At 60.2% G+C, this 24,297-nt stretch overlaps 4 protein-coding genes across 7 annotated transcripts; 1 reads left to right on the plus strand and 3 right to left on the minus strand.

Annotated features, from left to right (window-relative positions):
* Positions 1-41: 41 nt before the first annotated feature.
* On the minus strand, positions 42-6,485 carry MTHFD2 (methylenetetrahydrofolate dehydrogenase (NADP+ dependent) 2, methenyltetrahydrofolate cyclohydrolase). Of its 2 annotated transcripts, none has more exons than XM_018925138.3 (8): positions 6,320-6,484; positions 5,281-5,465; positions 4,441-4,563; positions 3,621-3,773; positions 2,999-3,106; positions 2,412-2,504; positions 1,843-1,968; positions 42-1,282 (listed from the first exon to the last, which is right to left on the minus strand). In XM_018925138.3, exons 1-8 carry the CDS (start codon positions 6,403-6,405, stop codon positions 1,143-1,145), a joined length of 1,014 nt encoding a protein of 337 aa, XP_018780683.1. In that variant the 5' UTR covers positions 6,406-6,484; the 3' UTR covers positions 42-1,142. The 2 variants fall into 2 exon arrangements, with proteins under 2 accessions (XP_018780683.1, XP_050838760.1); XM_050982803.1 differs by having other exon boundaries at positions 1,221-1,344; positions 6,320-6,485.
* Positions 6,486-7,896: 1,411 nt separating this feature from the next.
* On the minus strand, positions 7,897-12,678 carry LMAN2L (lectin, mannose binding 2 like). Of its 2 annotated transcripts, XM_050982804.1 has the most exons (9): positions 12,512-12,678; positions 12,307-12,425; positions 11,640-11,757; positions 11,322-11,404; positions 10,863-10,895; positions 9,871-10,032; positions 9,370-9,484; positions 9,162-9,281; positions 7,897-8,927 (listed from the first exon to the last, which is right to left on the minus strand). In XM_050982804.1, the coding sequence occupies exons 1-9, from the start codon at positions 12,639-12,641 to the stop codon at positions 8,785-8,787; spliced, it is 1,023 nt and encodes a 340-aa protein (XP_050838761.1). In that variant the 5' UTR covers positions 12,642-12,678; the 3' UTR covers positions 7,897-8,784. The 2 variants fall into 2 exon arrangements, with proteins under 2 accessions (XP_050838761.1, XP_030089268.2); XM_030233408.2 differs by lacking the exon at positions 10,863-10,895.
* Positions 12,679-13,250: 572 nt separating this feature from the next.
* CNNM4 (cyclin and CBS domain divalent metal cation transport mediator 4) lies at positions 13,251-21,276 on the plus strand. Of its 2 annotated transcripts, XM_050982801.1 has the most exons (7): positions 13,350-14,831; positions 17,288-17,431; positions 17,519-17,656; positions 18,067-18,236; positions 18,395-18,494; positions 18,886-19,064; positions 20,026-21,276. In XM_050982801.1, the coding sequence occupies exons 1-7, from the start codon at positions 13,406-13,408 to the stop codon at positions 20,233-20,235; spliced, it is 2,367 nt and encodes a 788-aa protein (XP_050838758.1). In that variant the 5' UTR covers positions 13,350-13,405; the 3' UTR covers positions 20,236-21,276. The 2 variants fall into 2 exon arrangements, with proteins under 2 accessions (XP_050838757.1, XP_050838758.1); XM_050982800.1 differs by lacking the exon at positions 20,026-21,276 and having other exon boundaries at positions 13,251-14,831; positions 18,886-19,487.
* A 154-nt stretch (positions 21,277-21,430) lies between these two features.
* On the minus strand, positions 21,431-23,828 carry ANKRD39 (ankyrin repeat domain 39). The gene is made up of 4 exons (XM_030230468.2): positions 23,324-23,828; positions 22,965-23,068; positions 22,490-22,693; positions 21,431-22,159 (listed from the first exon to the last, which is right to left on the minus strand). The coding sequence occupies exons 1-4, from the start codon at positions 23,454-23,456 to the stop codon at positions 22,022-22,024; spliced, it is 579 nt and encodes a 192-aa protein (XP_030086328.2). The 5' UTR covers positions 23,457-23,828; the 3' UTR covers positions 21,431-22,021.
* Between the last annotated feature and the right edge of the window lie 469 nt (positions 23,829-24,297).

Consider the following 24,297-nt stretch of genomic DNA (forward strand, 5'->3'; position numbering starts at 1 on the left):
ATGATTATAAATAGTCATCATTCCAGGGCACAAAAAGGAAATGTTTTGGTCTTCTCACACTTTATTGAGGCAGCCTGCACTGCTCACACGTTACACCCAGGGCAGGAAAGCTCCCCCACCCCCAGCTGTTCTTTGGTTACAAAAAAAGGCTTTAAAAAATTCACCCTCAATCCAAAGAGCAAGAAAAGCCCAGCCTAGCTGCACTCTAGAACAGGCTACACCAGCCCAGGGCCTGCACAGGCCCAGGACTAAAGTATGGCTTTAATTTTAGTTTTTTGTTCAAGTAATTCCTCTAGAGAAGAGCTTAAACTACAGATCCAGCCCTGAGGGGGAACTGGGAGTGCCAAGATCAGGGTGGGTAACCCCAGCTCAAACACAAAGCTGAGTCTGGGTAACCCCAGCTCAAACACAAAGCTGAGTCTGGGTAACCCCAGCTCTAACACGAAGCTGAGTCTGGGTAACCCCAGCTCAAACACAAAGCTGAGTCTGGGTAACCCCAGCTCTAACACAAAGCTGAGTCTGGGTAACCCCAGCTCAAACACAAAGCTGAGTCTGGGTAACCCCAGCTCTAACACGAAGCTGAGTCTGGGTAACCCCAGCTCAAACACAAAGCTGGAGTGTGGGTACAAAGCAGGAGGAGTGTGGATAATCCCAGCCCAAAACCAAAGCAGGAGCGTGGATAATCCCAGCTCTAAGGCCAAGCAGGAGGAGTTTGGGTAATCCCAGCCCAGCCAATAAATACCTGTGACCTCACAGTGGGGAAAGGCCCCACGTGCAGGACAATAAATAACAAATATTGCATTTTCTGTCGGCCTGTCGGGGAGTCAGGCTGGAATGGCGTGGTTAGGCCTGGCTCTGAGGGGCCCTGCTTAGGCCTGGCTCTGAGGGGCCCCTCGTTAAGGCCAGCTCCAAGGGTCCCTCACCAGGCCCTGAGCTCTGAGAGCCCCCTTGCTAGGCCCAGCTCCAAGGGGGGCCTCATTAAACCTGGCTTGGAGAGGCCCCTTGTTAAGCCCAGCCCTGTTCAGGCAGGCAGAGCCTCGAGCTCCCGGGGTTTCAGCAGGTTCTTGGCAGCAATGGTGGTGTTCAGAGGGACCCCTGGTTAAGCCTGGCTCTGAGGGACCCCTGGTTAAGCCTGGCTCTGTTCAGGCAGGCAGAGCCTCGAGCTCGCGGGGTTTCAGCAGTTTCTTGGCAGCGATGATGGTGTTCTTCATCAGCATGGCCACCGTCATGGGCCCCACGCCGCCGGGCACTGGTGTGATGTAACTCGCCTTCTTCCTCACCCCTGAGGGGAAAAGCTCGGCTTAAGGGCCGGGCCAGGCTCCCCAGCCTAAAGCCACGCAGGTTCTGTCGGGATTAAGGTTTTAGGAAGGGGGTCTGGGTGGTTTTTCCCTGCTGGACAGAGGCAAGGCCCAGCCTGGGTGTGAAGGCCAAGGCCTGGAAAAGCACCAAGGCAGGAAAAGGCCAAAAGCCAGGCCATAAAGTACCAAAAAGGCTGGGCCTAAAAGCACAAGTAACGAGACCTAAAAGCACAAAAAGCTGGGCCCAAAAGCACCAAGCCAGGCCTAAAAGTACAGAGATCTACAAGTGCCAAAACCAGGCCCAAAAGCAGCAAAAAGCTGGGCCAGGTAGCACCAAGGCCTAAAAGCCAGGCCTAAAAGCTGTTTTCTAGCACAGAAATGCCAAACCCAAGCCCAGGGATGGAGCAGAGGTAGGCAGACATGGATGCACCTCAAGCTCAGTGACACAAACCAGGCTTTGTCCCCTCCCCAGCACCCAAAAAGCTGATCCTGAGCCTAAAGAGCTGATCCTGAGCCTAAAGAGCTGATCCTGAGCTCTCCTCACCTTCAAAATCCACGTCCCCCACGAGCCTGGGCTGGGCTGTGACGGGGTCCTGCACCCGGGTGATGCCCACGTCGATCACGGCCGCCCCCTCCTTGATCATGTCGGCCGTGATCAGGTTGGGGATGCCTGGAAAACACAACCTCACCCTCAGGGGGGCTCCTCTTCCCCCTGAGCCCAGCATTGCCAGGATGTTCCAACCCCTTTGGGATTTCCAGCTTCCCAAAACTACTGGATTCAGGAATTTTAAGTTAACCTAAACCATCCTAAGAAATTCAAATCTATCCCGATTCCCCTGATCCCAACATTCCCAGGGTGGATTTTGGGGTGCCTGTGCAGAGCCAGGGACTGCACCCAGGATCCTGCTGGGTTCCCTCCCACCCCAACCCACTCCATGACTCCCCAGCTGTGCCCAGGCCCCCCTGCCAGGTGCAGCTCCCCATTCCAGAGGCAGAACCCCAAAACCTCAGGCTGCTTTTTGCCCCAACCACAGGAGACCCCAGGAGCCCCTCAGACCATTCCAGGGCCGGGATTCCCAGCAGGAGCAGCCCCAGCCCTGCAGAGCCCCTGACCTGCAGCTGCCACCACGATGTCAGCACGGATGGTGTGCTGCTTCAGCTGCTCCTTGGGCGTGTAGCGGTGCGAGATCGTCACCGTGGCGTCACCTGCGGGGACAAGGGACACCCAGGTGTGACTCTGAGCCAGGTCTGAGCAGCTCTGAGAGGGCCCAGCACACCTGAGATAGCTCAGCTACCCTGAACAACATCAAATCAGCAGGAGGGGTTCTCAGGTAGTGCTGGAAACAAAGAAGTTTTAATAAAAAGCAAAATAACAAAGCTCTTACAGAGAAAAACTGAAATAGGGGCAAGAAAAAGGAAAAAAAAACATCATGGAAAGGTTATAAAATATTGGAAGAGGCCACTCAGGGAAAGGGAGGAGTCCCCACCCCTGGAAGTGCTCAGAACACGTGTGGAAGTGGCACTGGAGGCTGTGGTGCCCATGGCTGAGGGATGGATGGATTTCATCACCTTGGAGACCTTGGAATTCCAGGATTCCAAGACCACGTTGAGGATTGTTTCACCAGGGAACTGCTGGGAGTGCTGTGGGAGGTTCAAAGGGAGGGATGTGAGGTCTTTCCCCGAGGTGCCCCCTGTCCTACCTCCGGGCCGCTCGTGGCTGCCGTCGGTGTGCAGCAGCATGGCGATGGGCATGCCCACGTTCTTGGACCTGCCCGCCACCACCACGTTCCTGCCCAGCGTCGGGATCCCTGCAGGGGACAGATCACAGCCTCACACGCTGCCCTGAGCCAGGAGGGATGGCTGATCCCACCCTGGAGCCCTGCACAGACACCCCAAAATCCCTCCGTGGACATCCCTGGGAGCCCTACACAGACACCCCAAAACTGGGTGAGTTTTGAGCTCAGGCCACCCCAGGCCAGAAGAGAGCAGGACAATCCTTCCCTGTCTCTGATGTCCCTCTCAGGACAGGACAATCCTTCCCTGTCCCTGATGTCCCTCCCAGGACAGGACAATCCTTCCCTGTCCCTGATGTTCCTCCCAGGACAGGACAATCCCCTCCCTGGCCCTGCTGTCCTTGAAGTCCCTCCCAGGACAGGACAATCCCTCCCTGGCCCTGCTGTCCTTGAAGTCCCTCCCAGGACAGGACAATCCCCTCCCTGGCTCTGATGGCCCTCCCAGAACAGGACAATCACCTCCATGGCCACGCTGGCCCTGGTGTCCTGAGCTGGAATTCCCAGGAATCCCCAAATCACCAGCTCTCACCTGTCCTCTGGATGATCTCCCAGACGCCCCGGGGTGTGGCAGGCAGCATGGAGTCCTGGTCCAGGCACATCCTGCCCACGTTGAGCACGTGGAACCCGTCCACGTCCTTGTGCGGGCTGACGGCGTTGCAGACCCGGCGCTCGTCGATGTGCTCTGCGGAGGGCAGGGGCTCAGGGGGCAGGGCCACAGCTGGGCTGGGCTGCCAGCTGTGCTGCCAGCTGGGACCCTGACCCCGAGCCCTGGGATGGAGCTCTGACCCCAAACAGGAGCTCTGACCCAGAGCCTTGAGCTGGAATTGTGACCCCAAACTAAAATTGTGACCCTGAGCCCTGACCTGGAATTGTCACCCCAAACTGGAGCTCTGAGCTCAAACCTTGAGCTGGAATTGCAGCCCCAAACTGCAGCTCTGACCTCAAACCTTGAGCTGGAATTGCAGCCCCAAACTGGAGCTCTGAGCTCGAACCTTGAGCTGGAACTGCAGCCCCAAACTGGAGCTCTGACCCTGAGCCCCAGCTCAGCCCCTCCAGCTCATGGGGCCTGACTCTGCCCAGCCCCCCCTGCTGCAGCTCCCAGCACAGGGCACTGGCAGCACTCTGCAGTGCCAGCCCTGCTCACACTGAGGGGACTTATCAGGCAGCCCAAGGCCACACACACCCAGCTGGGGAAGCTGATACTCCCACCCAGGAATAGCTGCCAGAGACTGAACCCTGCGGGCAGCTGCTGCTGAGGGGGAGGATCAGGGCAGGGTCCCCCCCGTGCTGCCCCTTCCTGCAACCTTGGAAGCTTTCTGGGAATGCAGGAGGGGAGCTGAGCTGCTCACCAGGCAGGGGAAGCTGCACCAGGAGCCCGTCCACGGCCGTGTCACTGTTGAGTTTGGCAATCAGCTCCAGCAGCTCCTCCTCGGTGATGGAGGCTGGCCTGAGGATGGTCTCACTGCTGATCCCTGGAATCACCAAATCCACGGTGTCAGTGAGGCACAAAAGAGTGATTTTCCCACATTTTGTGCATTTTCCACCCTGCTTTGTTGCCTGGCTAAATCTGGGAGGTGCACGCAGAGCATGGAAGGGTTTGTGCAGCTCCCAGGCTGGAGAAACCTTCCCAAGCCTTGGGATTTGTTGTTCAGGATGATTTTATGGTGCTGGTGGTCTGAGAAAGGGGGTTTGGGACCCTGCCATAGCAGGGAGAAACCCAAGCAAAAGCTGCTACCATGGAAAAACCACATGGCTTGAGAGGCCCCTCTGGACACAGTAAAAAAGGGATGTTTGCCTCAAAGTCCCAGCTCAAAAAGCAGCTTCAGCTGCTCAGACCCAAGTAAAATGACACAATTTATTGCCCTGACCCTAAGCAGGACCTTGGACTGCAGGATGGAGCCAGGGGGCAGCAAGGCTGCTGAATAGGAGCTGTGTCCCAGGCAGATGGGAAAAGGAGGCCAAAAATCCCCTCCTGTGCTTTTCATGGCTCTGGAAAAACCCCAGTCCTGCCCTGAAGAATCCAACTGATCACACCTAACCAGGCCCCAGTACAACTGGCAGCCACAAGAAATCAAATTCTGGGTGAAGCCAAAAAACCAACAGGTGCACGCATCCCAAAAAAAGCTTCTGGCATCGAGGATTCCCAACCAACCAAATTGCGTTTTTAGGGAAGGAAGCCTCCCACTCACCCACATCAGCCGCTGCTTTGGTTTTGTTGAGGACGTAGGAGTGGCTGGCCGGGTTCTCCCCCACCAGCACCACGCTCAGGTGGGGCCGCCTGTTGCCGGCAGCCACCCACTGCTGCACCTCGTGCCGCGCTTCCTGCCGGATCTGCCGCGCCAGCTTCCTCCCCGAGATCACCACGGCGTCCCCCCTGCACGGGCAAAGGGTCAGCACAGCCCCGAGCCCCCGCTGCCAGCCCCGGGCAGGATGGAGCAGGAAAACAGGAGGAAAAGGCTCCATCCCTCGTGTTTTATCAGGGCCTTTGGCACCTTTGTGCTCAGTCACGTTTTAGGCTCCGTTCCAGCTTCAAAGCTGGGGACAAATGGGGCAGAACAGGAATATCCCGAGCTGGACCCACCAGGATCACTAATTACACCCCAAAATCCTGCCCTGTGCAACCCTGGGAATGTTGTTCAAACATTGTTTGGAGCAGGGTGGGATGCTCGGGGGTTTCTGTCCCTGTCAGCCCAGGAAATGTCCTGGGGTCTCTGCCCCCCTCAAGCCAATGAATAATCAAGAAGAGGGGGTGGTGGTCTCCTTTCTCACTCAGGGGTCTCTGGCCCTCTCAGCCCAGGAGTGTCTCCATCCTCACGGCCCCGGAGGAGCCCCGGTGTGAGGCGATCTCTGTCCCTCTCACCCCGGGGTATCTCCGTTCCCCTCAGGCCGGCCCCGGAGGAGCCCCGGTGTGAGGGGCGGTCTCTGTCCCCCTCAGCCCCGCTGCGAGGCGATCTCCCTCCCCGTGCCGGTGCAGCCCCGCACTCCCACGCAAGGCGGCCGCGGGATTTCATCAGCCTGCAGCTCCCACTGCGGCCGCTGGGGGCCCGCCCGCTGCCCCCGGAACCGCCGGGGCCAAACGGGCCGCGACCCCGGCCCGGGGACCGAACCGAACCGGGCCGGGCCTCCCCCCTCACAGCCCTCAGCGCGCCGGACGGGCGGAGCGCGGCGGGCGCTGCTCCCCGCTCCCTCCCAAGCATCCCCGCACATCCCCCGGTGTCCCGGCCGTACCGGGCAGCGCTGAGGTGCAGGCGGCGCGGGCGAGGCTCCATGGCGGCGCGGCTGAGGGCGCGGAGGGGCTGGAGAGCGGCAGCCATGGCAGGAGCGTGGCTGATGGGCAGCAGGAACGACTCAGAGGGAAATGTGCCTTGTCGTCCCTTATATAGCGGTAAACCCCGCCCCCACCCGGCGGTAGCCAATGGGGTTCAGTCCCAAAAATGATTGATTGAGGTTTTCACTTTGGGTGGCGGGAGAGGCGCTGGGGCCGGGCTGCAATGTCGGACCCGGGGCGACCGCGGCAGCTCCAAAAGGGCTGAAAATCAACATAAATACCGTGAGATTGGTTATTTGCTATAATTGGTGGCATCTCCGCAGTCCGGCAGTGGGCACGGTGTGGGTGGGTGAGAGGCTGGAGGGGCCCCAAAGGAGCCCTGGGCCGAGCCCCAGCGCGGGCAGCAGCTCCGGGGGGTTCTGCCCCTCGGCCCCGCTCAGGTGAGACCCCACCTGCAGGGCTGGGAGCCCACCTGGAGCTGGTGGAGCTGCTGGGGCGAGCCCAGAGGAGCTGGAGCCGCGCTAGGAGAGCTGGGAATGTTCCCCTGGAGAAGGGAAGGATCCAGGGAGATCCCCAGGAAGAGCTTCCAGCACATTCCAGGGCCTGAAGGGGCTCCAGGTGAGCTCGGGAGGGACCGGGAACACCTGGAGATGCTCCCAAAATCCCCGGTTTACCATGGCCCCACCCCTACCCCACACCGACCAATCAGATCGCTCTCTCCTTCTGTATCCACCCCTTTATTATGACATCACAAACGGCCGTGACGCTATCCCTCACCTGTTTTACGTCACTAATTTCCTATTGGCTATCGGAGAGAGGGCGGGGCTTGCTTGGAATATAAAAGGCGTGTGCCGGTGCCCTGGGTTTAATGCAGCTGCAGCGATGGGAGGAGCGATGGGAGCAACGGTGGAGCCCCGGGAGCGCCCCGGAGTCGCCCCCAGCCCGGCACCGGAGCCCCGGGAGTGTCCTGGAGTCGCCCCCAGCCCGGTACCGGAGCCCCGGGAGTATCCTGGAGTCGCCCCCAGCCCGGCACCGGAGCCCCGGGAGTGTCCCGGAGTCGCCCCCAGCCCGGCACCGGAGCCCCGGGAGTGTCCTGGAGTCGCCCCCAGCCCGGTACCAGAGCCCCGGGACCGCCCCTGCGCCGTGACTGGCCCGGCCCGGCCCGGCCCGGGAGGTGGGAGCGCCGCCCGCGCCTCTGCGCCCGATGCTGGTGGGATGCGGAGAGGGAGGGACAGACGGAGGACACCGACAGAGCATCCCCCGAGGGCAGGGCGGACACCGGCGGGGAATCCCCTGGGGTCTGCCCAAGGTAAGGGACAAAATAAAATTGGTAAAAATACCACCCAATGCTGTGGATGATCTCTGCTGTCCCCACGAGTCACCACCCACACAAATCCCCCCAAAACTGGAGCTGGGACCCCCAGAAATGGGACAGGGACCTCCAGAGACCCTCCCCATGGACTGGGACCACGAGAAATGGGGCTGGGACCCCCAGAGACCCCTCCCCGTGGGCCCAAGCACGACAAAAACACAAAACTCCAGGAAAACTCTCCTTGGAAACAGCTCCCAGCTCCCCAGTGCCAGCGTGGACAACCCCCCCAAGTCTTCTCCTAGCCCAGGGGCCACCAAACCCCCCCCCAGGACCACCTGTCCTGGGTGGGCATATCCTGGAAGGGTGCAGGGTTGGGATCCTGGCGAGGAGGGCGATGCCATCCCAACCCCTGAGTGCCCAGGGTGACCCCGGGGCAAGCTGGGCAACCGCTGTGGCTAGCAGTCCCTGAGGTAGGAGTGGCCCCAGGACATGACATGCAGGGGTGGCCACATGCTGGGAAACGGGCAGGGGGACCCCCAAAATTGAGGAGGGGGCTCTTCCAGTTCATCCAGCTGGAAAAAGCAGCAGCAGCACCCGGAGGGGCTCGTCCAGGGGGGTTCTGGTGGCTACAGCTGGACAATGGCAACTGGGAAGTCTCTGCACTCCTCAACTGGGCTGGCATCGTCCCCGTGCCAGGGATTTGGGAGGTCCTTGATGCCCTGGCACTGGTGGCAATCAGGATGTGGCCATCACTAGCCCAAGAAGGAGCTCATCTGGTAGACATCTGGTGGCCACAGTAACAGGAGAAGCGCTGGGAAGTCTCTGCCAGGGTTCCAGCACTCCTCAGCCAGGCTGGCACTGTCCTTTGGGGGGTCCCTGGCACAGGTGGCAATGGGGATGTGGCCACCACTAGCCTGGGTGAGGCTCTGGTGGCCACAGCCAGATGGTGGCAACTGGGAAGTCTCTGGTGGCCACAACAACAGAAGTGCTGAGAAGTCTCTGCACCCCTCAGCCAGGCTGGCACCGTCCTTTAGGGCCACCCTGGCAAGGGTGGCAACGGGGATGTGGCCACCACTAGCCCGGGGTGGGCTACCCCAGGGGGTTGGTTAGGGGTCAGTAGAAGTGCTTGCGGCTCTGCTCCTGCCACTTGTTGTAGAGGATGATGCCGATGACGATGGCGAAGACGAGGGCCACCAGCGAGAAGAAGACGATGAGGAACAGGGCCAGGCCACTCATGGGCTCCAGCGGTGCCTCCACTGTGGGAACAGGGGTTTGAGAGTTTGGGGGTTGGGGAATTTGGGGTCTGGGATTTTGGGATGAGAGCGTGGGAGTTTGGGATTTGGGGATGAGGAACAGGGCCAGGCCGCTCATGGGATCCAGTGGCGCCTCCACTGCAGGAACAGGGTTTGGGGTTTGGGAGGTTGGGATTTTGGGACTGTGGTATTTTGGGATGGGATTTTGAGATGGGAGATTTCCCAAACCCCACTCACTTCCTGGCAGCCTCAGGTTGTCCACCACGGGCAGGAAAACTTCCCGATCCCGTTTTTCCTCCTCTGGCGTCCGCTCCACCGTCAGCTGGTACAGCTTCAGTGAGATTATGTCGTGGTTGTCTGCAAAAAACCCCAAATCCACCTGAGAACCCCACCTGGACCCCCTAAATCCACCTGGGAGCCCCACCTGGACCCCTCCAGGCCGTACCTGACAGGTCCCCAGTGACTGAGGATGTCCCAAAGTAGTAGCCACGGGGCAACCGCACGCCAGGCACGTCGATGCAATCCCGCCACTCGTGCTTGCCGTCAATGTCGATCAGCACCTGCCGAGGAACAACCTGAGCCTCTCCCAAATCCACTCTGGATCCCACCTGGAGCCTCCAAATCCACTCAGGAATCTCAAATCCACTGGAGTATCCCACCTGGACCCCAAATCCACTCTGGAACCCCACCTGGAAACCCCAAATCCACTTGGGAGTCTCATCTGGAACCTCCAAACCCACCCAGATCCCACCTGGAACCCCCAAATCCACTCTGGATCCTACTGGGGAATCCCAAATCCACTCAGGAATCCCACCTGAAACCCTCAAATCCACTCTGCGATCCCACCCGGAACCTCCAAATCCACTCGGGAATCCCACCTGGAACCTCCAAACCCACCCAGATCCCACCTGGAAGCCCCAAATCCACCTGGAGACCCCAGACCGACCGTGAGCCTCCTCTTGACGTAGCGGATGACCAGGAAGGTGTCGTGGTTGAGGTTGCGCACCATGGCGGTGCAGCCGCCCAGCTCGGTGGGGCGCCCGTCGCGGTCGTGGTCGTAGGTCAGCGAGCCGTTGTTCACCATGGCCGAGATGTAGGGGAACACGCGCTGCCCGGGGGGGAAAAACTGGGATTGGGATCCTGGAGGAGGTTTGGGATCGCGGGGAGACGCCGGGAAGGGGAGGTGGGGCTGGAGTTGTTCGGTGGAAGAGCAGAGTGATCCCAAAGTTCTCCAACCACGATCCCAAAGTCCTTCAAGCAACGTGGGAACGACCCCAAAGTCCTTCACCCCACAGAGATCTGCTCAAAACAACACTGGAATGACCCCAAAGTCCTTCATCCCACAGAGATCTGCTCAAAACAACACTGGAATGACCCAAAGTCCTCCATCCCACAGGAGTCAGCTGGGTGCAAGACCAGAGTGACCCCAAAATTCTCCAACCAACGTAGGAATGATCCCAAAGTCCTTCACCCCACAGAGATCTGCTCAACACAACAGTGGAATGATCCCCAAATTCTCCAACCAACTGGAACGATCCCAAAATCCTTTCCCCCACAGGAGTCAGCTCAGTGCAAGACCAGAGTGATCCCAAAGTTCTCCAACCATGACCCCAAAGGCCTTCAAGCAACATGGGAATGATCCCAAAGCTCTTCACCCCCAGGGATCTGCTCAACACGACACTGGAATGATCCCAAAGTCCTTAATCCCAAATAATCTGCTCAGAAACCACCGGGATGACCCCAAACTCCATCTCTGTGGATCCCAAACCCCAAATAATCTCCTCAAAAACCACCGGGATGACCCCAAAGTCCATCCCTCGGGATCATCTCCCACCGATCCGGCACCGAGCCCCCGCTCCACGCAGCCTCTCCCGGCTCCCCCAGGGGTTCCTGGATGTGGGAACGGGGAATTCCAGCTGGGACAGCAGGAGGCAGTACCTGGTTTCCAGGGCTGTACCTCCTCTTCTGAGCCTGCCCTCCAGGATTAGCACAAAGCAAGAGAGAGCAACACAGTCACAGAGTCCAGCAGGGCCCACAATCCTGGAAAATTTCCTTTTTCTCCTCTTTGGAGCTCTTTCTGACCTTCTACAGGACTTTTTGTCCTTTTGGAGGCTCCTTCTGGAGCTCTTTTTGACTTTTTTTGAGCTCTTTCATCTTTTTTTGGAGATCTTTATGACCTTTTGGAGCTCTTTTTGACCTTTTAGATCTCTTATTGTCCTTTTTGGGGCTCTTTTTGACCTTTTTGGAAATTTTTTTTGATTTTTTGGAGCTCAGCTCAAAAATCCTCTCCCAATTTTCCTGACCAAAAAAAAAAAAAAGTGGAAAAGGAATGGGAAGAGGAAGAGGAGGAAGGAGCTCTGAGGATGAAGAGCTGCATGTGACACTGGTGGCTCTCACCTCCTGCTGCTTCTCCTCGTTGGGATACGTGTCCACAAACACTCCCAGCCCCAGGAAGTTGTCCTTGCTCCCAAAAACAGGTCCTGGAAGGGGAAAAGAAAAATTGGGATAAGGTTGGGAAACTCAGGGAAGAAGTTTGTCATTTGTTTGGGAAAGTCCTCAAGTCCCCAGGATCATCCAGTCCCATCCACATGGATGTTTTCCATGAGTCCAGGTGTCCCCAAGCCCTGTCCAAGGTGTCCCAGGTGTCCCCAAAGCCTTCTCCAAGGTGTCCCAGGTGTCCCCAAGCCCCTGTCCCGAGGCAGGGACGGTGTTTACCTGGCTGCATCCTGTCCTTGGTGTACCAGATGGCGAATCCATCTCCGTTGAGGTTCTTCTTGCCTTGCCCGTGGATCTTGAAGTGCACCTGCATCTCCCAATCCCGCAGGTAACAGGGCTGGCAGAGAGGAGAAAAAGTGGGAAATTCGGGAATGCCTCGTTCCTTAATTCCACACCCACCATCCCCTGGGCCTCCTTCACGGAATCCTGGGTAATTAATCCCAAAAAACCATCATTCATCCCAGGAAACTGGTTGTCACCCAAGGGTTGAACACTGAGGGAGCGACTCCAACAAAATCCAGGAAAGCAGCAGGAAAACCTCAGCAGCAGCTGCTAATTGCAATTATTAGTTAGCTACCAATTAATTCCGTGCTCCGAGGGAGTCCCGGCGGTTTTTTGGGAGCCGGAATTCCAAGGAAAAATCCGATTCCTGCTTTGGGAATCCCATTCCCAATTTGGGAATTCCTCTCCTAACCCTGCCCCAATCCCAATCCTGATCCCGACCCTCTCCCTCTCCTAACTCTAACCCTGTCCCAGTGCCAGTCTTGACCCCAACTCTATCCTGCCCTGATCCCAATCCCAACTTTCTCCCCCACCCCATCCCATGGATCCCATCCCATCCCGGTCCCCTCCGCTCCCGCCGCTCTCCCCGGTGCCCCCCGCTCACCACTCGGTTCCACACGGCTCCCTGCTTGCTCTGCACGTCGGGGGTGAGGCGGATGAACTGGGTCATGACCATGGCGTTGCCCAGCAGGTCCCAGAGCCCCGAGCTGGCCGAGCCCACACCTGCGGCCCACACGCACCGTCGGTACCGGACACCGGCACCGAGCACCGGGCACCGTCCGCCAGCACCGCCCGCCCTCCCTGCTCACCCTGGTACGGTTTGGACAGTGAGTGCTCGCGTTTGAGGTGCTCCTCGGTCTGCTCGGCCGCCGTCCCGCCGAGCCGCAGCACCACGGCCAGCAGGGCCAGCCCGGCCCGCCACCGGCCCGCCGCCGCCATCTTCCCCCGCCGCGCCGCGGCCCGCCCCGCGCGCCCATTGGCTGGCACGCACCGCTGTTCCTGCCCACTAGGGGAAGCACCAATTTCGATTAGTCAAATGAGCTGTCTGTCAACTGGAGTTGCGAGGGGGTGATGGGTAATGTAGTTCTAGAGCCTGGTGATGGCAGCCGCCATTGAGCTGGGTGACCTCCCCTCTCCCGGGTCCTAGTGCCATCACCCGAGGTCCTGGTACCACCCCGGCTCGAGTGACGTCACACAGGGCGCGTCCCTGTGCCCCCAGCAGTGTGACTCCCCCAGCGTGGGCGTGGTCCGACAGGTGACGTCACCGCACAGTTGCCCCCAGGGCCGCTTGTCCAGCTGCGGGGTGTGACGTCACATCAAAAGCGTCACCGAGGGGGTGCGGCCAGACGAGCGACCGGGGGAGTGGTCCTGTGTGTGACGTCACAGCAGGGGCGTATCTCTTTAAGAGTTTCTCTACACGCCGTGGGGAGGGGCCGTGTCTCTGCATGACGCCACTGCTGAGGGCGTGGCCTTTGAATTATGGGGCGTGGCCAGAGGGTCTCTCCTCGTGCTGGGTCCAGTTCCGTGTATGACGCCACCCCAGGGCGTGACCTCATTGAACCATCCAGGGCGTGCACGGAGTGACGTCACCACCAGGGGGCGTGCCCAACTGGCTGCCGTTCCCTGAGGGGGCGTGCCCTCTGTGTGTGACGTCACCGCGCGGGCGCGTCCGCCCGTGCGTGACGCTCCCGCCAGTGCCCAACATGGCGGCGGGCGGCGGCGGCAGCGGCGCCGGCGGCGGCTGTGGGGGGACCCCGCTCTCGCCGGGCCCGTTCCTGCCGCCGCTGCTGCTGCTGCTGGCGCTGCCCGGCGGCGCCGTCCCCGCGGCCGACACCGTAGTGCTGGGGCTGCGCCTGGAGGAGAGCACCAAACCGGCGGCGGCGGCGGCGGTGGCACCGGCGGGGGCGGCCGAGCGCGGGCCGATCCGCCTCACGGAAGGAAGCGAGGCCTTGCTGCGGCTCTACGGGCTGGGGCTGGGCCCCGGCGCCGCCGAGCGTGTGGCCTTCGCCGAGCTGCGGCCGGGCGGCAACGCCTCGAGCGGCAACGCCACGTGCCAGGAGCGCTCGCAGGACCTGGTGGTGCGGCCCGGCCCCGCCGAGCCCCGCGACACCTCGGCCCTGCTCCGGGTGCGGGTGCAGCCGCTGCGCAAGGACGAGAGGGCCAAGACCTACGTGCTGTGCTCGCAGCGGCGGCCCGGGCAGCCCTGGCTGCCGCACCAAGGGCCCGACGGGCACGTGGTGGTGTTGGAGGAGAAGAAGTCGCTGCTGCCGTTGTGGTTGCAGGTGATTCTGATCGCGGGCTTGCTGGTGCTGTCGGGGATGTTCAGCGGGCTCAACTTGGGGTTGATGGCGTTGGATCCCATGGAGCTGAGGATCGTGCAGAACTGTGGGACCGATAAGGAGAAGCGTTACGCCCGCAGGATCGAGCCCATCCGCAGGAAAGGGAATTACCTGCTCTGCTCGCTGCTGCTGGGCAACGTGCTGGTCAACACCACGCTGACCATCCTGCTGGACGACCTGATCGGCTCCGGCATCGGCGCCGTGGTGGCCTCCACCATCGGCATCGTCATCTTCGGCGAGATTGTGCCGCAGGCGCTGTGCTCGCGGCACGGGCTGGCCGTGGGCGCCAACACCATCGTGGTCACCAAGTTCTTCATGCTGGTGACCTTCCCGCTGTCCTACCCCATCAGCAAGCTCCTGGACTGCATCCTGGGCCAGGAGATCGGCACCGTGTACAACCGGGAGAAGCTGGTGGAGATGCTGAAGGTGACGGAGCCCTACAACGACCTGGTGAGGGAGGAGCTCAACATGATCCAGGGAGCGCTGGAGCTGCGCACCAAGACGGTGGAGGACGTGATGACCCCGCTGCAGAACTGCTTCATGATCAACAGCGACGCCATCCTGGACTTCAACACCATGTCGGAGATCATGGAGAGCGGCTACACGCGCATCCCGGTCTACGAGGACGAGAGGTCCAACATCATGGACATCCTCTACGTCAAGGACCTGGCCTTCGTGGACCCCGACGACTGCACGCCCCTCAAGACCATCACCAAGTTCTACAACCACCCCGTGCACGTGGTCTTCCACGACACCAAGCTGGACGCCATGCTGGAGGAGTTCAAAAAGGGTGAGGAGGGGCTTGTGGAGGTGCTGGGAGGGAAATTCCGGGGGGTTTTGGTCTCCAGAGTTGGAGCTCGCCCTGCCAGAGTGGCCACAAACCCAAGGGAGCGAGTGACAGCTCGGGGACAGGCAGGAGGTCGCCAAATTTAAGGTCCCCTCCAACCCAAACCATTCCAGGATTCCCGTGTGCTGGTTTAGGTGGGATTTGGGAAGGAATTCTTCCTTTTGGTCCCAAAATTTGGGGATTTTGACTTCCTGCATTTGGAACTTTTCCATACCAGGAATGTTTTCCTTGTTTTTAAGGCTCAGCCCCAGACGTTTTTGGGGAAGTGCTGGAAAATCTCTGGGATTCTTGGATTTGGGTTTGGCTCCCTCCTCTGAGCTGGAGCTGGCAACAGTCAGGGGTGCTTGGAGCCAGCTCCATCCTCATCCTCACTCTGCTTCCCAAAAATCAGCAGCAGGAGGAGGAACAGGATGAAGGCAAGCTCCCAGGTGGGATTTGCCCTTTTTAGGGTCTTTTCCCAGCCTGACCCCACAGTTCCTTTGGGATGAAGGGAAGCTCCCAGCTGTGACCCGAAGCTCAGCTCCTGGGGAAGGCTCAGCCAGAGCTTTTGCCACATTCCAGGGACATTTAGGGCTTCCTAAACCTCTCCAGGGACAGGGGAACATTTGGGAGACGTGGTCCCAGTCCAGCCCAGTTCCCAAAACCAGTGAGTGCTGAGCTGCTGCTGGGGCTGGGGTTATCCTGGCTGCTGGCAGAGGCTTTCCCTGCCCCAATCCTGATTAAGGGATTTAAGCTCCCTCTTTCCTTCCTTCCTTCCTTCCGGGCACAAATCCCAGCCCTGTTGTTTTTCCACCGCCAGCTCGGGAGCCGGGAATTTGCGGGGTTGGGGTTTTGGAGGTGAGCCCCACAAATTCCTGGTGGGTTCAGGACATCCTTGGCCCGGTCAGGACCTGGATCAGAGGCAGGAGAGGGAATAATTAGGTGGTTGTGCTAATTGTGGGGTTTGAGCTGTGCCCCAGGGCTGTGGGGAGGTCACAGGTGCTGCCCTGGGGGTGACAATTCCTTCCCATCTCGAGGATTTGAGTGGGGAATTTCCCTCTGGAGACAGGCTGGGAGAGCTGGGAATGTTCCCCTGGAGAAGGGCAGGGCTCCAAGGAGAACTCAGAACCCTCCAGGAGAGCTCAAGAGGGACTGGGGACAAGGGATGGAGGGACAGGACACAGGGAATTGTTTCCAAATGGAAGAATGGGGATTTTAATGGGATTTTTGGGAAAGAATTCCTGGCTGGGATGGAATTCCCAGAGCAGCTGGGATCCCTGGAAGAGTCCAAGGCCAGGTTGGAGCCACCTGGGACAGAGGGACTGGATGAGCCCTAAGGTCCCTCCCAGCCACTCCAGAATTCCATGAACACCCCATGGGGACCTCCCTGTCCCTCAGGCTGTTCCTCCCAGACCCCATTTTGGGTTCCTGGGGTGTCTCCCCCCCCATGGTGACCCCAGCCTGGTCTCCCTGGTGCCCTTTGGCCGTGTTTGCTCTGCCACAGCCACTCCCTGTCCCGCTCATCCTGACTCACCTGTCCCACCTCGCCTGTCCCCACCTGTCCCCACCCAGGTGGCCCCATGAGAAATGATGAAATTGTTTCTTCAGCCCTCCAGGCACCAACTTTTCCTGGCCCTGTGGGCGAGGGAGGAGCGAGAAGGGGATCTGGGATCCCCTAAAATCCCAGATTTTCCTAATCAGCTAAAATTTCCCTAAAATCAGCTTTTCCTGAGTGCCCAGGAGCTGGTGGAGGCTGGAATTAAAGAGTGGAGAACATCAGGGAGGGAAGGTTTGGGGTGGAGATGGAGGGGGACACGGTGGGGACACTCAGCTGAGGATAGAGGGGATTTGTTTTGGGATCAGGGCAGGTTTGGGGTGGATCTGGAGTGTCCCCTCGGGGATGGGATCAGCCTGGCAGAGGGATCTGGGGGAAAGAGAATTCCTGGTGGTGACAGTGACATCCTGGGAATGCCAGGCCCATCCCACACCCCAAGGTGCCTTCAGCCTCAAGGGCGCCTCTTCCCCAGCTTTAATGGAGTTAATTAGTGTCATTACCTTGGGAGGCTTAATTAGTGTCATTACTCTGGGAGGGAGCCCAGCCCAAGGGCTCGTTTAGGTTTTAATGAGTTTATTGCTCCAGGGAGGGACGGGATGGGCTGGGACATCCTGGGGACATTGAAGGGTGGGGACATCCCAGGGCTGGGTCATCCAGGGGATGTCCCAGAGCTGGGACCTCATGGGGACATCGCAGGGTGGGGACATCCCAGGGCTGGGACATCTTGGGGACATCCCAGGGCTGGGACATCACGGGCTCCTCTCATGGCTGGGACATCCTGGGGATGTCCCTGGCTTGGGACATCTTGGGGACACCCTGGGGACGTCTCAGGGCTGTCCCATTCCAACCCCCCCCGTGTCCACAGGGAAGTCCCACCTGGCCATCGTGCAGAAGGTGAACAACGAGGGTGAGGGCGACCCCTTCTACGAGGTGCTGGGGCTGGTGACGCTCGAGGACGTCATCGAGGAGATCATCAAGTCAGAGATCCTGGACGAGTCTGACACCTACAGTAGGTATTGGGGCTCTGCCCCTCCCCAAATCCCATTTTGGGGGTTCCTGGTGGTCCCCCTGGAGGTGACCCTGCTGTTCCCTGCAGTTGACAACCGCAGCAGGAAGAGGGTGTGCAACCAGAAGAACCGACGGGACTTCTCGGCCTTCAAGGACCCCGACAACGAGCTGAAGGTCAAGGTGTCACCTCAGCTCCTGCTGGCTGCCCACCGCTTCCTGTCCACCGGTCAGTTTGGATGTCCCAGGGCTGGGACATACTGGGGACATCCTATGGCTGGGACATTCTGGGGACATCCCAGGGCTGGGACATCCAGGGGACTGGAGGATCTTGGAGCTGAAGGAGCTCACAAAGTCCTTGTGTCCCCTCTGGTCACTTCCAGCAGAAATTTTGGCTCTTGTCCCACTTTTTGTTGTGTTCATCCCACCCAAAATGGGAGGGGACAAGGTTGGGGAGGGGTGTCCTGGTCCCTTGGGTCTTGATGGCTTCTTTGGGACTCCTGGGATGGACATTGTGACCCTTTGGAGTCCTCCAGGGTGGGCATTGCAGTCCCCAAGGGTCTCCTAGACCATCCAGGATGGAGATTCACTTCCAGCTGGAGGGATTAAAACCATCTGTGACCTTTACCCCCTCTCCAGAGGTGACCCTCTTCACCCCCAACTACATCTCTGAGAAGATCCTGCTGCGGCTCCTCAAATACTCCGACGTCATCCAGGAGCTGAAGTTCGACGAGGAGAACAAGAAATCCCCGCGGCACTTCCTGTACTGCAAGAACAAACCAGCCGACTACTTCATCCTCATCCTGCAGGTGAGGGACTTCCTGAGGGACCTCAGCCCCTGGGGCTTGGGGAATTCCTGAGGGATTTGGATAATTCCTGTGGAACCTCAGCTGTTGGGGTTTGGACAGTTCCCATGGGATCTCATCCCTTGGGATCTGGACGTGGGTTGACACTGTTTTTCCCGCAGGGCAAGGTGGAAGTGGAGGCTGGCAAGGAGTGCATGAAGTTCGAGGCTGGAGCCTTTTCCTACTATGGGGTGATGGCCCTGAGCCCTCCTCCTGGATCTGGTGAGCATCTCCAGAACCTTCCCAGGATCCCTGGGTCGGAGCTGCTGCCGGGAATGGGAAATTCCTGAGGTTCCAAACCTCACTGGTGTCCTGGGGACAGCAGAGATTTAGCTTTAAGTTTAGGTTTAGGGATTCCAGAAGTTAAACCCCTTTTCCCTGTGGAGAGTGGGATTCTTGTTAAATCTGCATTGTTAGGAAGAGTTCTGCAATCCCACCTTAAACCTAAACCTAAACCTCCACAAGGCAATTCCAAAAACCCAAAGAATTCTGCCTTCAGAACGGGGCAAAAAACCCAAATTAAGGGGATGAGCTCTTCAGGATGGGTAGAAAAACCAGGATGAGGAATGTCGGGAAGACCAGAGGACGATCCCAACCCTTCCTAACCCCACAGAGATCCGCTCCCCGTCCCACATGAGCGGCCTGAACCGCTCGGCCTCGCTGAGCTACCACGAGCGCTCGGACTCGGGCTCGTCGCCCGTCAGCGGCAGCAACAACCAGCTCAACGCCGGCGGCGCGCAGTACGTGGCCGACTTCAGCGTCCGCGCCCTCACCGACCTCCAGTTCGTCAAGGTGAGCGTTCCCGGATGGAACTGGGCCGGGAGACCCCTTTGGGATGGGATTCCTGACCCATCAGAGCCAGGGAACCCTTTGGGATGGGATTCCCGACCCATCAGAGCCAGGGAACCTTTTGGGATGGGATTCCCGACCCATCAGAGCCAGGGAACCCTTTGGGATGGGATTCCCAGCCCATCAGAGCCAGGGAACCCTTTGGGATGGGATTCCCAACCCATCAGAGCCAGGGAACCCTTGGGATGGGATTCCCAGCCCATCAGAGCCAGGGAACCCTTTGGGATGGGATTCCCAGCCCATCAGAGCCAGGGAACCCTTTGGGATGGGATTCCCAGCCCATCAGAGCCAGGGAACCCTTTGGGATGGGATTCCCAGCCCATCAGAGCCAGGGAACCCTTTGGGATGGGATTCCCAACCCATTAGAGCCAGGGAACCCTTTGGGATGGGATTCCTGACCCATCAGAGCCAGGGAACCCTTTGGGATGGGATTCCCAGCCCATCAGAGCCAGGGAACCCTTTGGGATGGGATTCCCAGCCCATCAGAGCCAGGGAACCCTTTGGGATGGGATTCCCAGCCCATCAGAGCCAGGGAACCCTTTGGGATGGGATTCCCAACCCCTTCGGTCTTCTTGGATGGTTTGGGATGAGCAAGTGACTCTGGTGAGGCTCATTTTGGGATGGGAATTCGTTTGGGTAGAAACCCCAAAGAAGACTTTGGGGACTTCTGTCCAATTTTAAGATGGGAATTCCAGCCCTTTGGCATCTCCCACCTTTTTTTGGGATGGGAATTTCATCAAAGCCCCATTTTTGGATGGGAATTCCAGCCAGGCCCCATTTTGGGATGGGAATTCCAACACTTTGGGGTCTTCTGCCCCATTTTGGGATGGGATTTCCATCCCTGCCCCATTCTGGGATGGGAATGCCCCCGTTTGCCCTCTCCCACGCCGCTCTCCCGGCGCAGATCACGCGGCAGGAGTACCAGAACGGGCTGCTGGCCTCGCGCATGGACAGTTGTCCCCAGTCCCCCGACAGCGCCGCCCCCAAAGCCGACCCGGCCATCCCGGAGAAGCCGGAGCCGCCGGCGCCGGCCGACGAGACCACGAGTTTGCTCAACGAGAGGAACTGCCTGAACCGCCGGAGCAACCACAGTGGCCTGGAGAACTCCATCTGACCCCGGCCGCGCCGGCGCGCCCCGGCGTGCCCGGCGTGCCCGGTGCAGGGACCTTTTCCCGGTAGGATGAGCCGCTGGAGGAGGAGGAGGAGGATGAGGAGGAGGCGTGGTGGGGATGGAGGAGCTGGGATTTGCTGCTGCTGTTCCAGGCCGGCTCGGTTTGGGATGGACGGAGCGGCGCGGGCACGGCGCCGACGGCTCAGGGAGCTTCGGGTCTCGGTGTGCCGCCGTGGGGACCCTGGGGATGGACATCCCAACCCTGCCAGCAGATCTGGGATGGACATCCCAACCCTGCCAGGAATCCCAGGATGGACATCCCACCCCTGCCAGGGTCCATCCAAACCTTTCAGGAATCCCGGGATGGACAGGCCAACCCCTCCAGGACCCTTGGGATGGACAGCCCAACCCTTCCAGTAACCCTGGGGTGGACATCTCATCCTTCAGAGTCCATCCCAAACCTTCTAGGAACCCCAAACCTTCCAGGGTCCATCCCAACCCTGCCATGACCCCAGGATGGACCCCTCAATCCTGCCAGGAACCCCAGCCCTTCCAGGAATCCCAGAATGGACATCCCAACCCTGCCAGGACCCTCGGGATGGACATCCCAAACCTTTGGGATCCTTGGGATGGGAATTCCATCACTTTAGGGTCTCCTACCCATCCTGGGATGGGAATTCCATCCCCTTGGGGCCTCCTCCGTCATTTTGGGATATCCTGGGATGGGAATCCTGGCCCCTCTCTGGTGTTTTTGGGGTCTCCTGGATAAATCCCAGCCCCTTCCCTGCTGGCCCGGGGATTTTAGGGTCTGGATTTTGAGGTCTGGACTTTAAGGTCTGGATTTTAGGGTCAGGACTTTGGGGTCTGGATTTTAGGGTCTGACTTTGGCATCTGGATTTTGGGGTGACACAGTGCTAGTGACCAAAGTTGTACAGGCAGGAGGGGGCTGAGGGTCCCCCCAAAACCCCCCTGGGGTTTTTTGGGATCAGAGCTTGACCCCAGAAAACCAAAAATAAGCACAAAAGTTCCCCCTGGGTGAACTCCTGTAAGTTATTGGGAGAAGGTTGAATTATTTTTGTTAATCACATCTCGACGATCAGTTCCTAGCTCCTTCTGCGGGGAGATTTTAGAAATAATAATAATAATTAATTAATAATAATAATAATTAATAATTAATAATAAGCCAGGAAAAAAAAACAACAAAAAAACCCTTTTTTTATTAAATCTTCCTCTATGCAAACCCCTCCTTTTCCTCCCCCCTGGGGAATTCCTATTTATTGTTCAGGTTTGATTTGTATTTTTGGGGAGCTCGGGCCGCGGGGGGATGGGGGGAGGGGGGGGGGGGGCCCCGGGCCTCCCCCTCCCGGTTCTGCCCTTCCCCCCACGCCCCAGTTGTGAACCCGACCGTGGAATTTTTATTTCACGGAGGGGGTTTTTTGGGTTATTTTTTTGTCAGATGGGTTAATAAAGATTCTATATCTGTACCAGGATGTGCTCGGTGCCGCGCGGGGGGGGTGTCCCGGTTAAAAAGGACGCGGCGCCTTTAAATGCCCCCCCACCCGCGTGGGCTGTTTACACCGCGAAACCCCGCCCCTTAAAGGCACCGCGGGTGCTGATTGGCTGCAAGGGAAGGGAGGCCGGGTTACAGGGGAAAGGTGGGAGGTGATTGGCTGGGAGGGCGGGCGGTGGGTGGGGCGTGTAAGCGGAACACGAAAGTGGCACCGGCGGTACCGGGACGGGCACCGGGCCCGCTACAGTGCCCGCGGCCGGTTGTCGCCTCTGTGTCCCCTCAGGTGTCCAGCAGGTCCCACACGGCAGGGTGCGCCCCATCCCGCGGGCTGCGGCCCCTGGCATCGCGGAGGGCAGCGAGGGCCGGGCGCTGACGCAGGAGGAGGGCACAGAGCTCGCGGTGCCCCTGCTCGGCGGCCTGGGGGGGCACCGGTGTCAACCCCGGGGGAACACGGGCACCCGAGAGCCACCCACGGGCACCCTGGCAGAGGAGGAGCCCCGTGCCCCCAACCTGATTTGGGCAGGGGGTGCTCCCTGTGACCCCCCCCGTGGTGTTGGGGTCCCCCTGTGCCCCCTCAAATTTAGGCAAGGGGTGCCCCCTGTTGCCCCTCTAAATTTCGGCATTGGGCCCCCCCCGAGCATTTGGGGCCCTCCTGTTCCCCCCCCTCACTTTGGCATCCCCTGTGCCCCCACCTGGCATTAGGATCTCCCTGTGCCCCCCGGCCCTGGGGTGCCCCCCGGTGCCCACCTTGTGCAGGCCGGTTCTGCCGTCGCCGTCGGTGGCGGCGGGGTCGGCTCCGTGTGCCAGCAGCAGCTCGGTGACGGCGCGGTGCCCGCAGTAGCAGGCGCGGTGCAGCGGGGTGGCACCGCCGGGGGTGCGGGCATCGCACGGGGCGCCGCGCTCCAGCAGCAGCCGGCACACGCCGAGGTGCCCGTTCCGGCTGGCATAGTGCTGCGGGCACGGCGCTGCCTCAGGGCTCACCGCGACCCCCGGGACCCCGGTGCCAGGGCCTTGTGCCCGGGCAGGACCGACCCCAAAGACCCCCCGTGCCCTCGTACCCCATCCGGACCCCCGTGCCAGGGCCGCGTTCCCCACCAGGGTGGGACCCAAACACCCCCGTGCCCTCCATGCCCCCCGTACCAGGGCCATGTACCCGGTCAGGACCCCCGGTGCCCCCCTACCAGGGCCGTGTCCCCGTACCCTCCCGGTGCCCCCGGTGTACCAGTGCCGTGTACCCCGCCAGGTCGGGCTCCGCGGGGTCCCCTCGCCGCTCCAGCAGCTGCAGCACCCGCGCCTCGTCCCCGTCCCGCGCCGCCGCCCAGATCCCTGCGGGCAGCGGGGCCACCTCAGCCACGGGCCCTGCCCGGTACCGGTGCCCAGAGCCCCCCGTACCGCCGCTACAGCCCTTCCCGTGCCTCCTCCGCTACCCCACCCCTACCCAGAGCCCCCCGGTGTCCCTCCGGTACCGGGTAACGCACACGGGGATCCCCCTGTGCCCCTCCGGTACCGGGTACCCCACACGGAGCTCCCCCGGTACCGGTGACTCGGCACTCCCGCCCCCAGTCCCGGAACCCCCCGGACCCCTCTCGAAGTCCATCTCGGATAGGCTCTGGTGCACGCTGGGCACGGCCAGGCGGCCCTGGCAGCATGGAGAGGGCATCGCCGCCCGGCCCGGGCAGCACGGAGCAGGCGGCGACCCGCAACCACCGGCCATGGCACCGGCGGCGCTGAGGGGCGGAGCGGAGAGAGCCGAAGGGAGGCGGAAAGGGCCGAGGAAGGGCGAAAAGAGCCGAATGAGAGCGGAAAGGGCCGAGCGAGATCGGGAAGGGCCGAGTGCAGGCGGAAAGAGCCGAAAGAGAATGAAAAGGGACGGAAAAAGCCGAAAGAATCCGGAAAGGGCCGAATGCAGCCGAAGGACCCCGTTTCCAAACCTTTGCGGCGCATGCGCATTCTCCACCCCTGGTACCGCCGCCAGGGGGCGCCAGGAGCCGCCCAAAGCCCCCTTTGGGGACCCGGGGTTTGTGTCCCTCCCCCCCCCAAAATTTGGGGTCCCCAGTTCCCATCCCCATCCGCAACGGCAGACACAGTGCTCCAACTCCCCAACTGGGGGGTCCCAAGGATTCCATCTTCCCCCACTCGGGGTTCCCAGGAGTCCCCCCCACACCTTTGTGGGGTCCCCGAGCTCCTCCCTGCTCTGCAGTGGGGTCCCCAGCAGAAATGGGGGTCCCTCTCCCCCTAGGGGTGTCCTTGGGCTCCCCCTCCTCCCACGGCATTCTCAGCCCTCCCCCTGCCCCCATCCCCATTTCCCACGGCCCTGACCCCGTTCCCAGCCCCCTCCCCCATTTCCTGCGCTGTTCCCAGCGGAGCCTCCCCGGGGAGGGGAAGGGGGAGCTCGGCCCGGCCCCCCCGCCTGGGAACGGCTCCGGTTTTATCCTTTTTTAGCCCCGCTGGAGCTTTTTCCATGAGCTCAGCACCGGGGGGGAGAGACCAAAACCTCCCCAAAACCTCAACCAAAACTTTCCCAAAACCTCCCCAAAACTCCCCCAAAACCTCCC

Source organism: Serinus canaria, chromosome 22 (assembly GCF_022539315.1).
Source record: "Serinus canaria isolate serCan28SL12 chromosome 22, serCan2020, whole genome shotgun sequence".
Classification (NCBI taxonomy): domain Eukaryota; kingdom Metazoa; phylum Chordata; class Aves; order Passeriformes; family Fringillidae; genus Serinus; species Serinus canaria.

Coding starts and splice junctions, on each gene's coding strand:
- MTHFD2 (XM_018925138.3), bottom strand. CDS start 6,405: ATGGCTGCCGCTCTCCAGCCCCTCCGCGCCCTCAGCCGCGCCGCCATG. Junction 5,466..6,319: donor CTGCACCTCAGCGCTGCCCG/GTACGGCCGGGA, acceptor TTGCCCGTGCAG/GGGGGACGCCGTGGTGATCT. Junction 4,564..5,280: donor CAAAGCAGCGGCTGATGTGG/GTGAGTGGGAGG, acceptor TGGTGATTCCAG/GGATCAGCAGTGAGACCATC.
- LMAN2L (XM_050982804.1), bottom strand. CDS start 12,641: ATGGCGGCGGCGGGCCGGTGGCGGGCCGGGCTGGCCCTGCTGGCCGTG. Junction 11,758..12,306: donor GAGCCGTGTGGAACCGAGTG/GTGAGCGGGGGG, acceptor CCTCTCTGCCAG/CCCTGTTACCTGCGGGATTG. Junction 9,282..9,369: donor AGTCACTGGGGACCTGTCAG/GTACGGCCTGGA, acceptor GGTTTTTTGCAG/ACAACCACGACATAATCTCA.
- CNNM4 (XM_050982800.1), top strand. CDS start 13,406: ATGGCGGCGGGCGGCGGCGGCAGCGGCGCCGGCGGCGGCTGTGGGGGG. Junction 14,832..17,287: donor GCTGGAGGAGTTCAAAAAGG/GTGAGGAGGGGC, acceptor CCGTGTCCACAG/GGAAGTCCCACCTGGCCATC. Junction 17,657..18,066: donor CCACCGCTTCCTGTCCACCG/GTCAGTTTGGAT, acceptor CCCCCTCTCCAG/AGGTGACCCTCTTCACCCCC.
- ANKRD39 (XM_030230468.2), bottom strand. CDS start 23,456: ATGGCCGGTGGTTGCGGGTCGCCGCCTGCTCCGTGCTGCCCGGGCCGG. Junction 23,069..23,323: donor CGAGATGGACTTCGAGAGGG/GTCCGGGGGGTT, acceptor CGCTGCCCGCAG/GGATCTGGGCGGCGGCGCGG. Junction 22,160..22,489: donor GCAGAACCGGCCTGCACAAG/GTGGGCACCGGG, acceptor GTGCCCCCCCAG/GCCGCCGAGCAGGGGCACCG.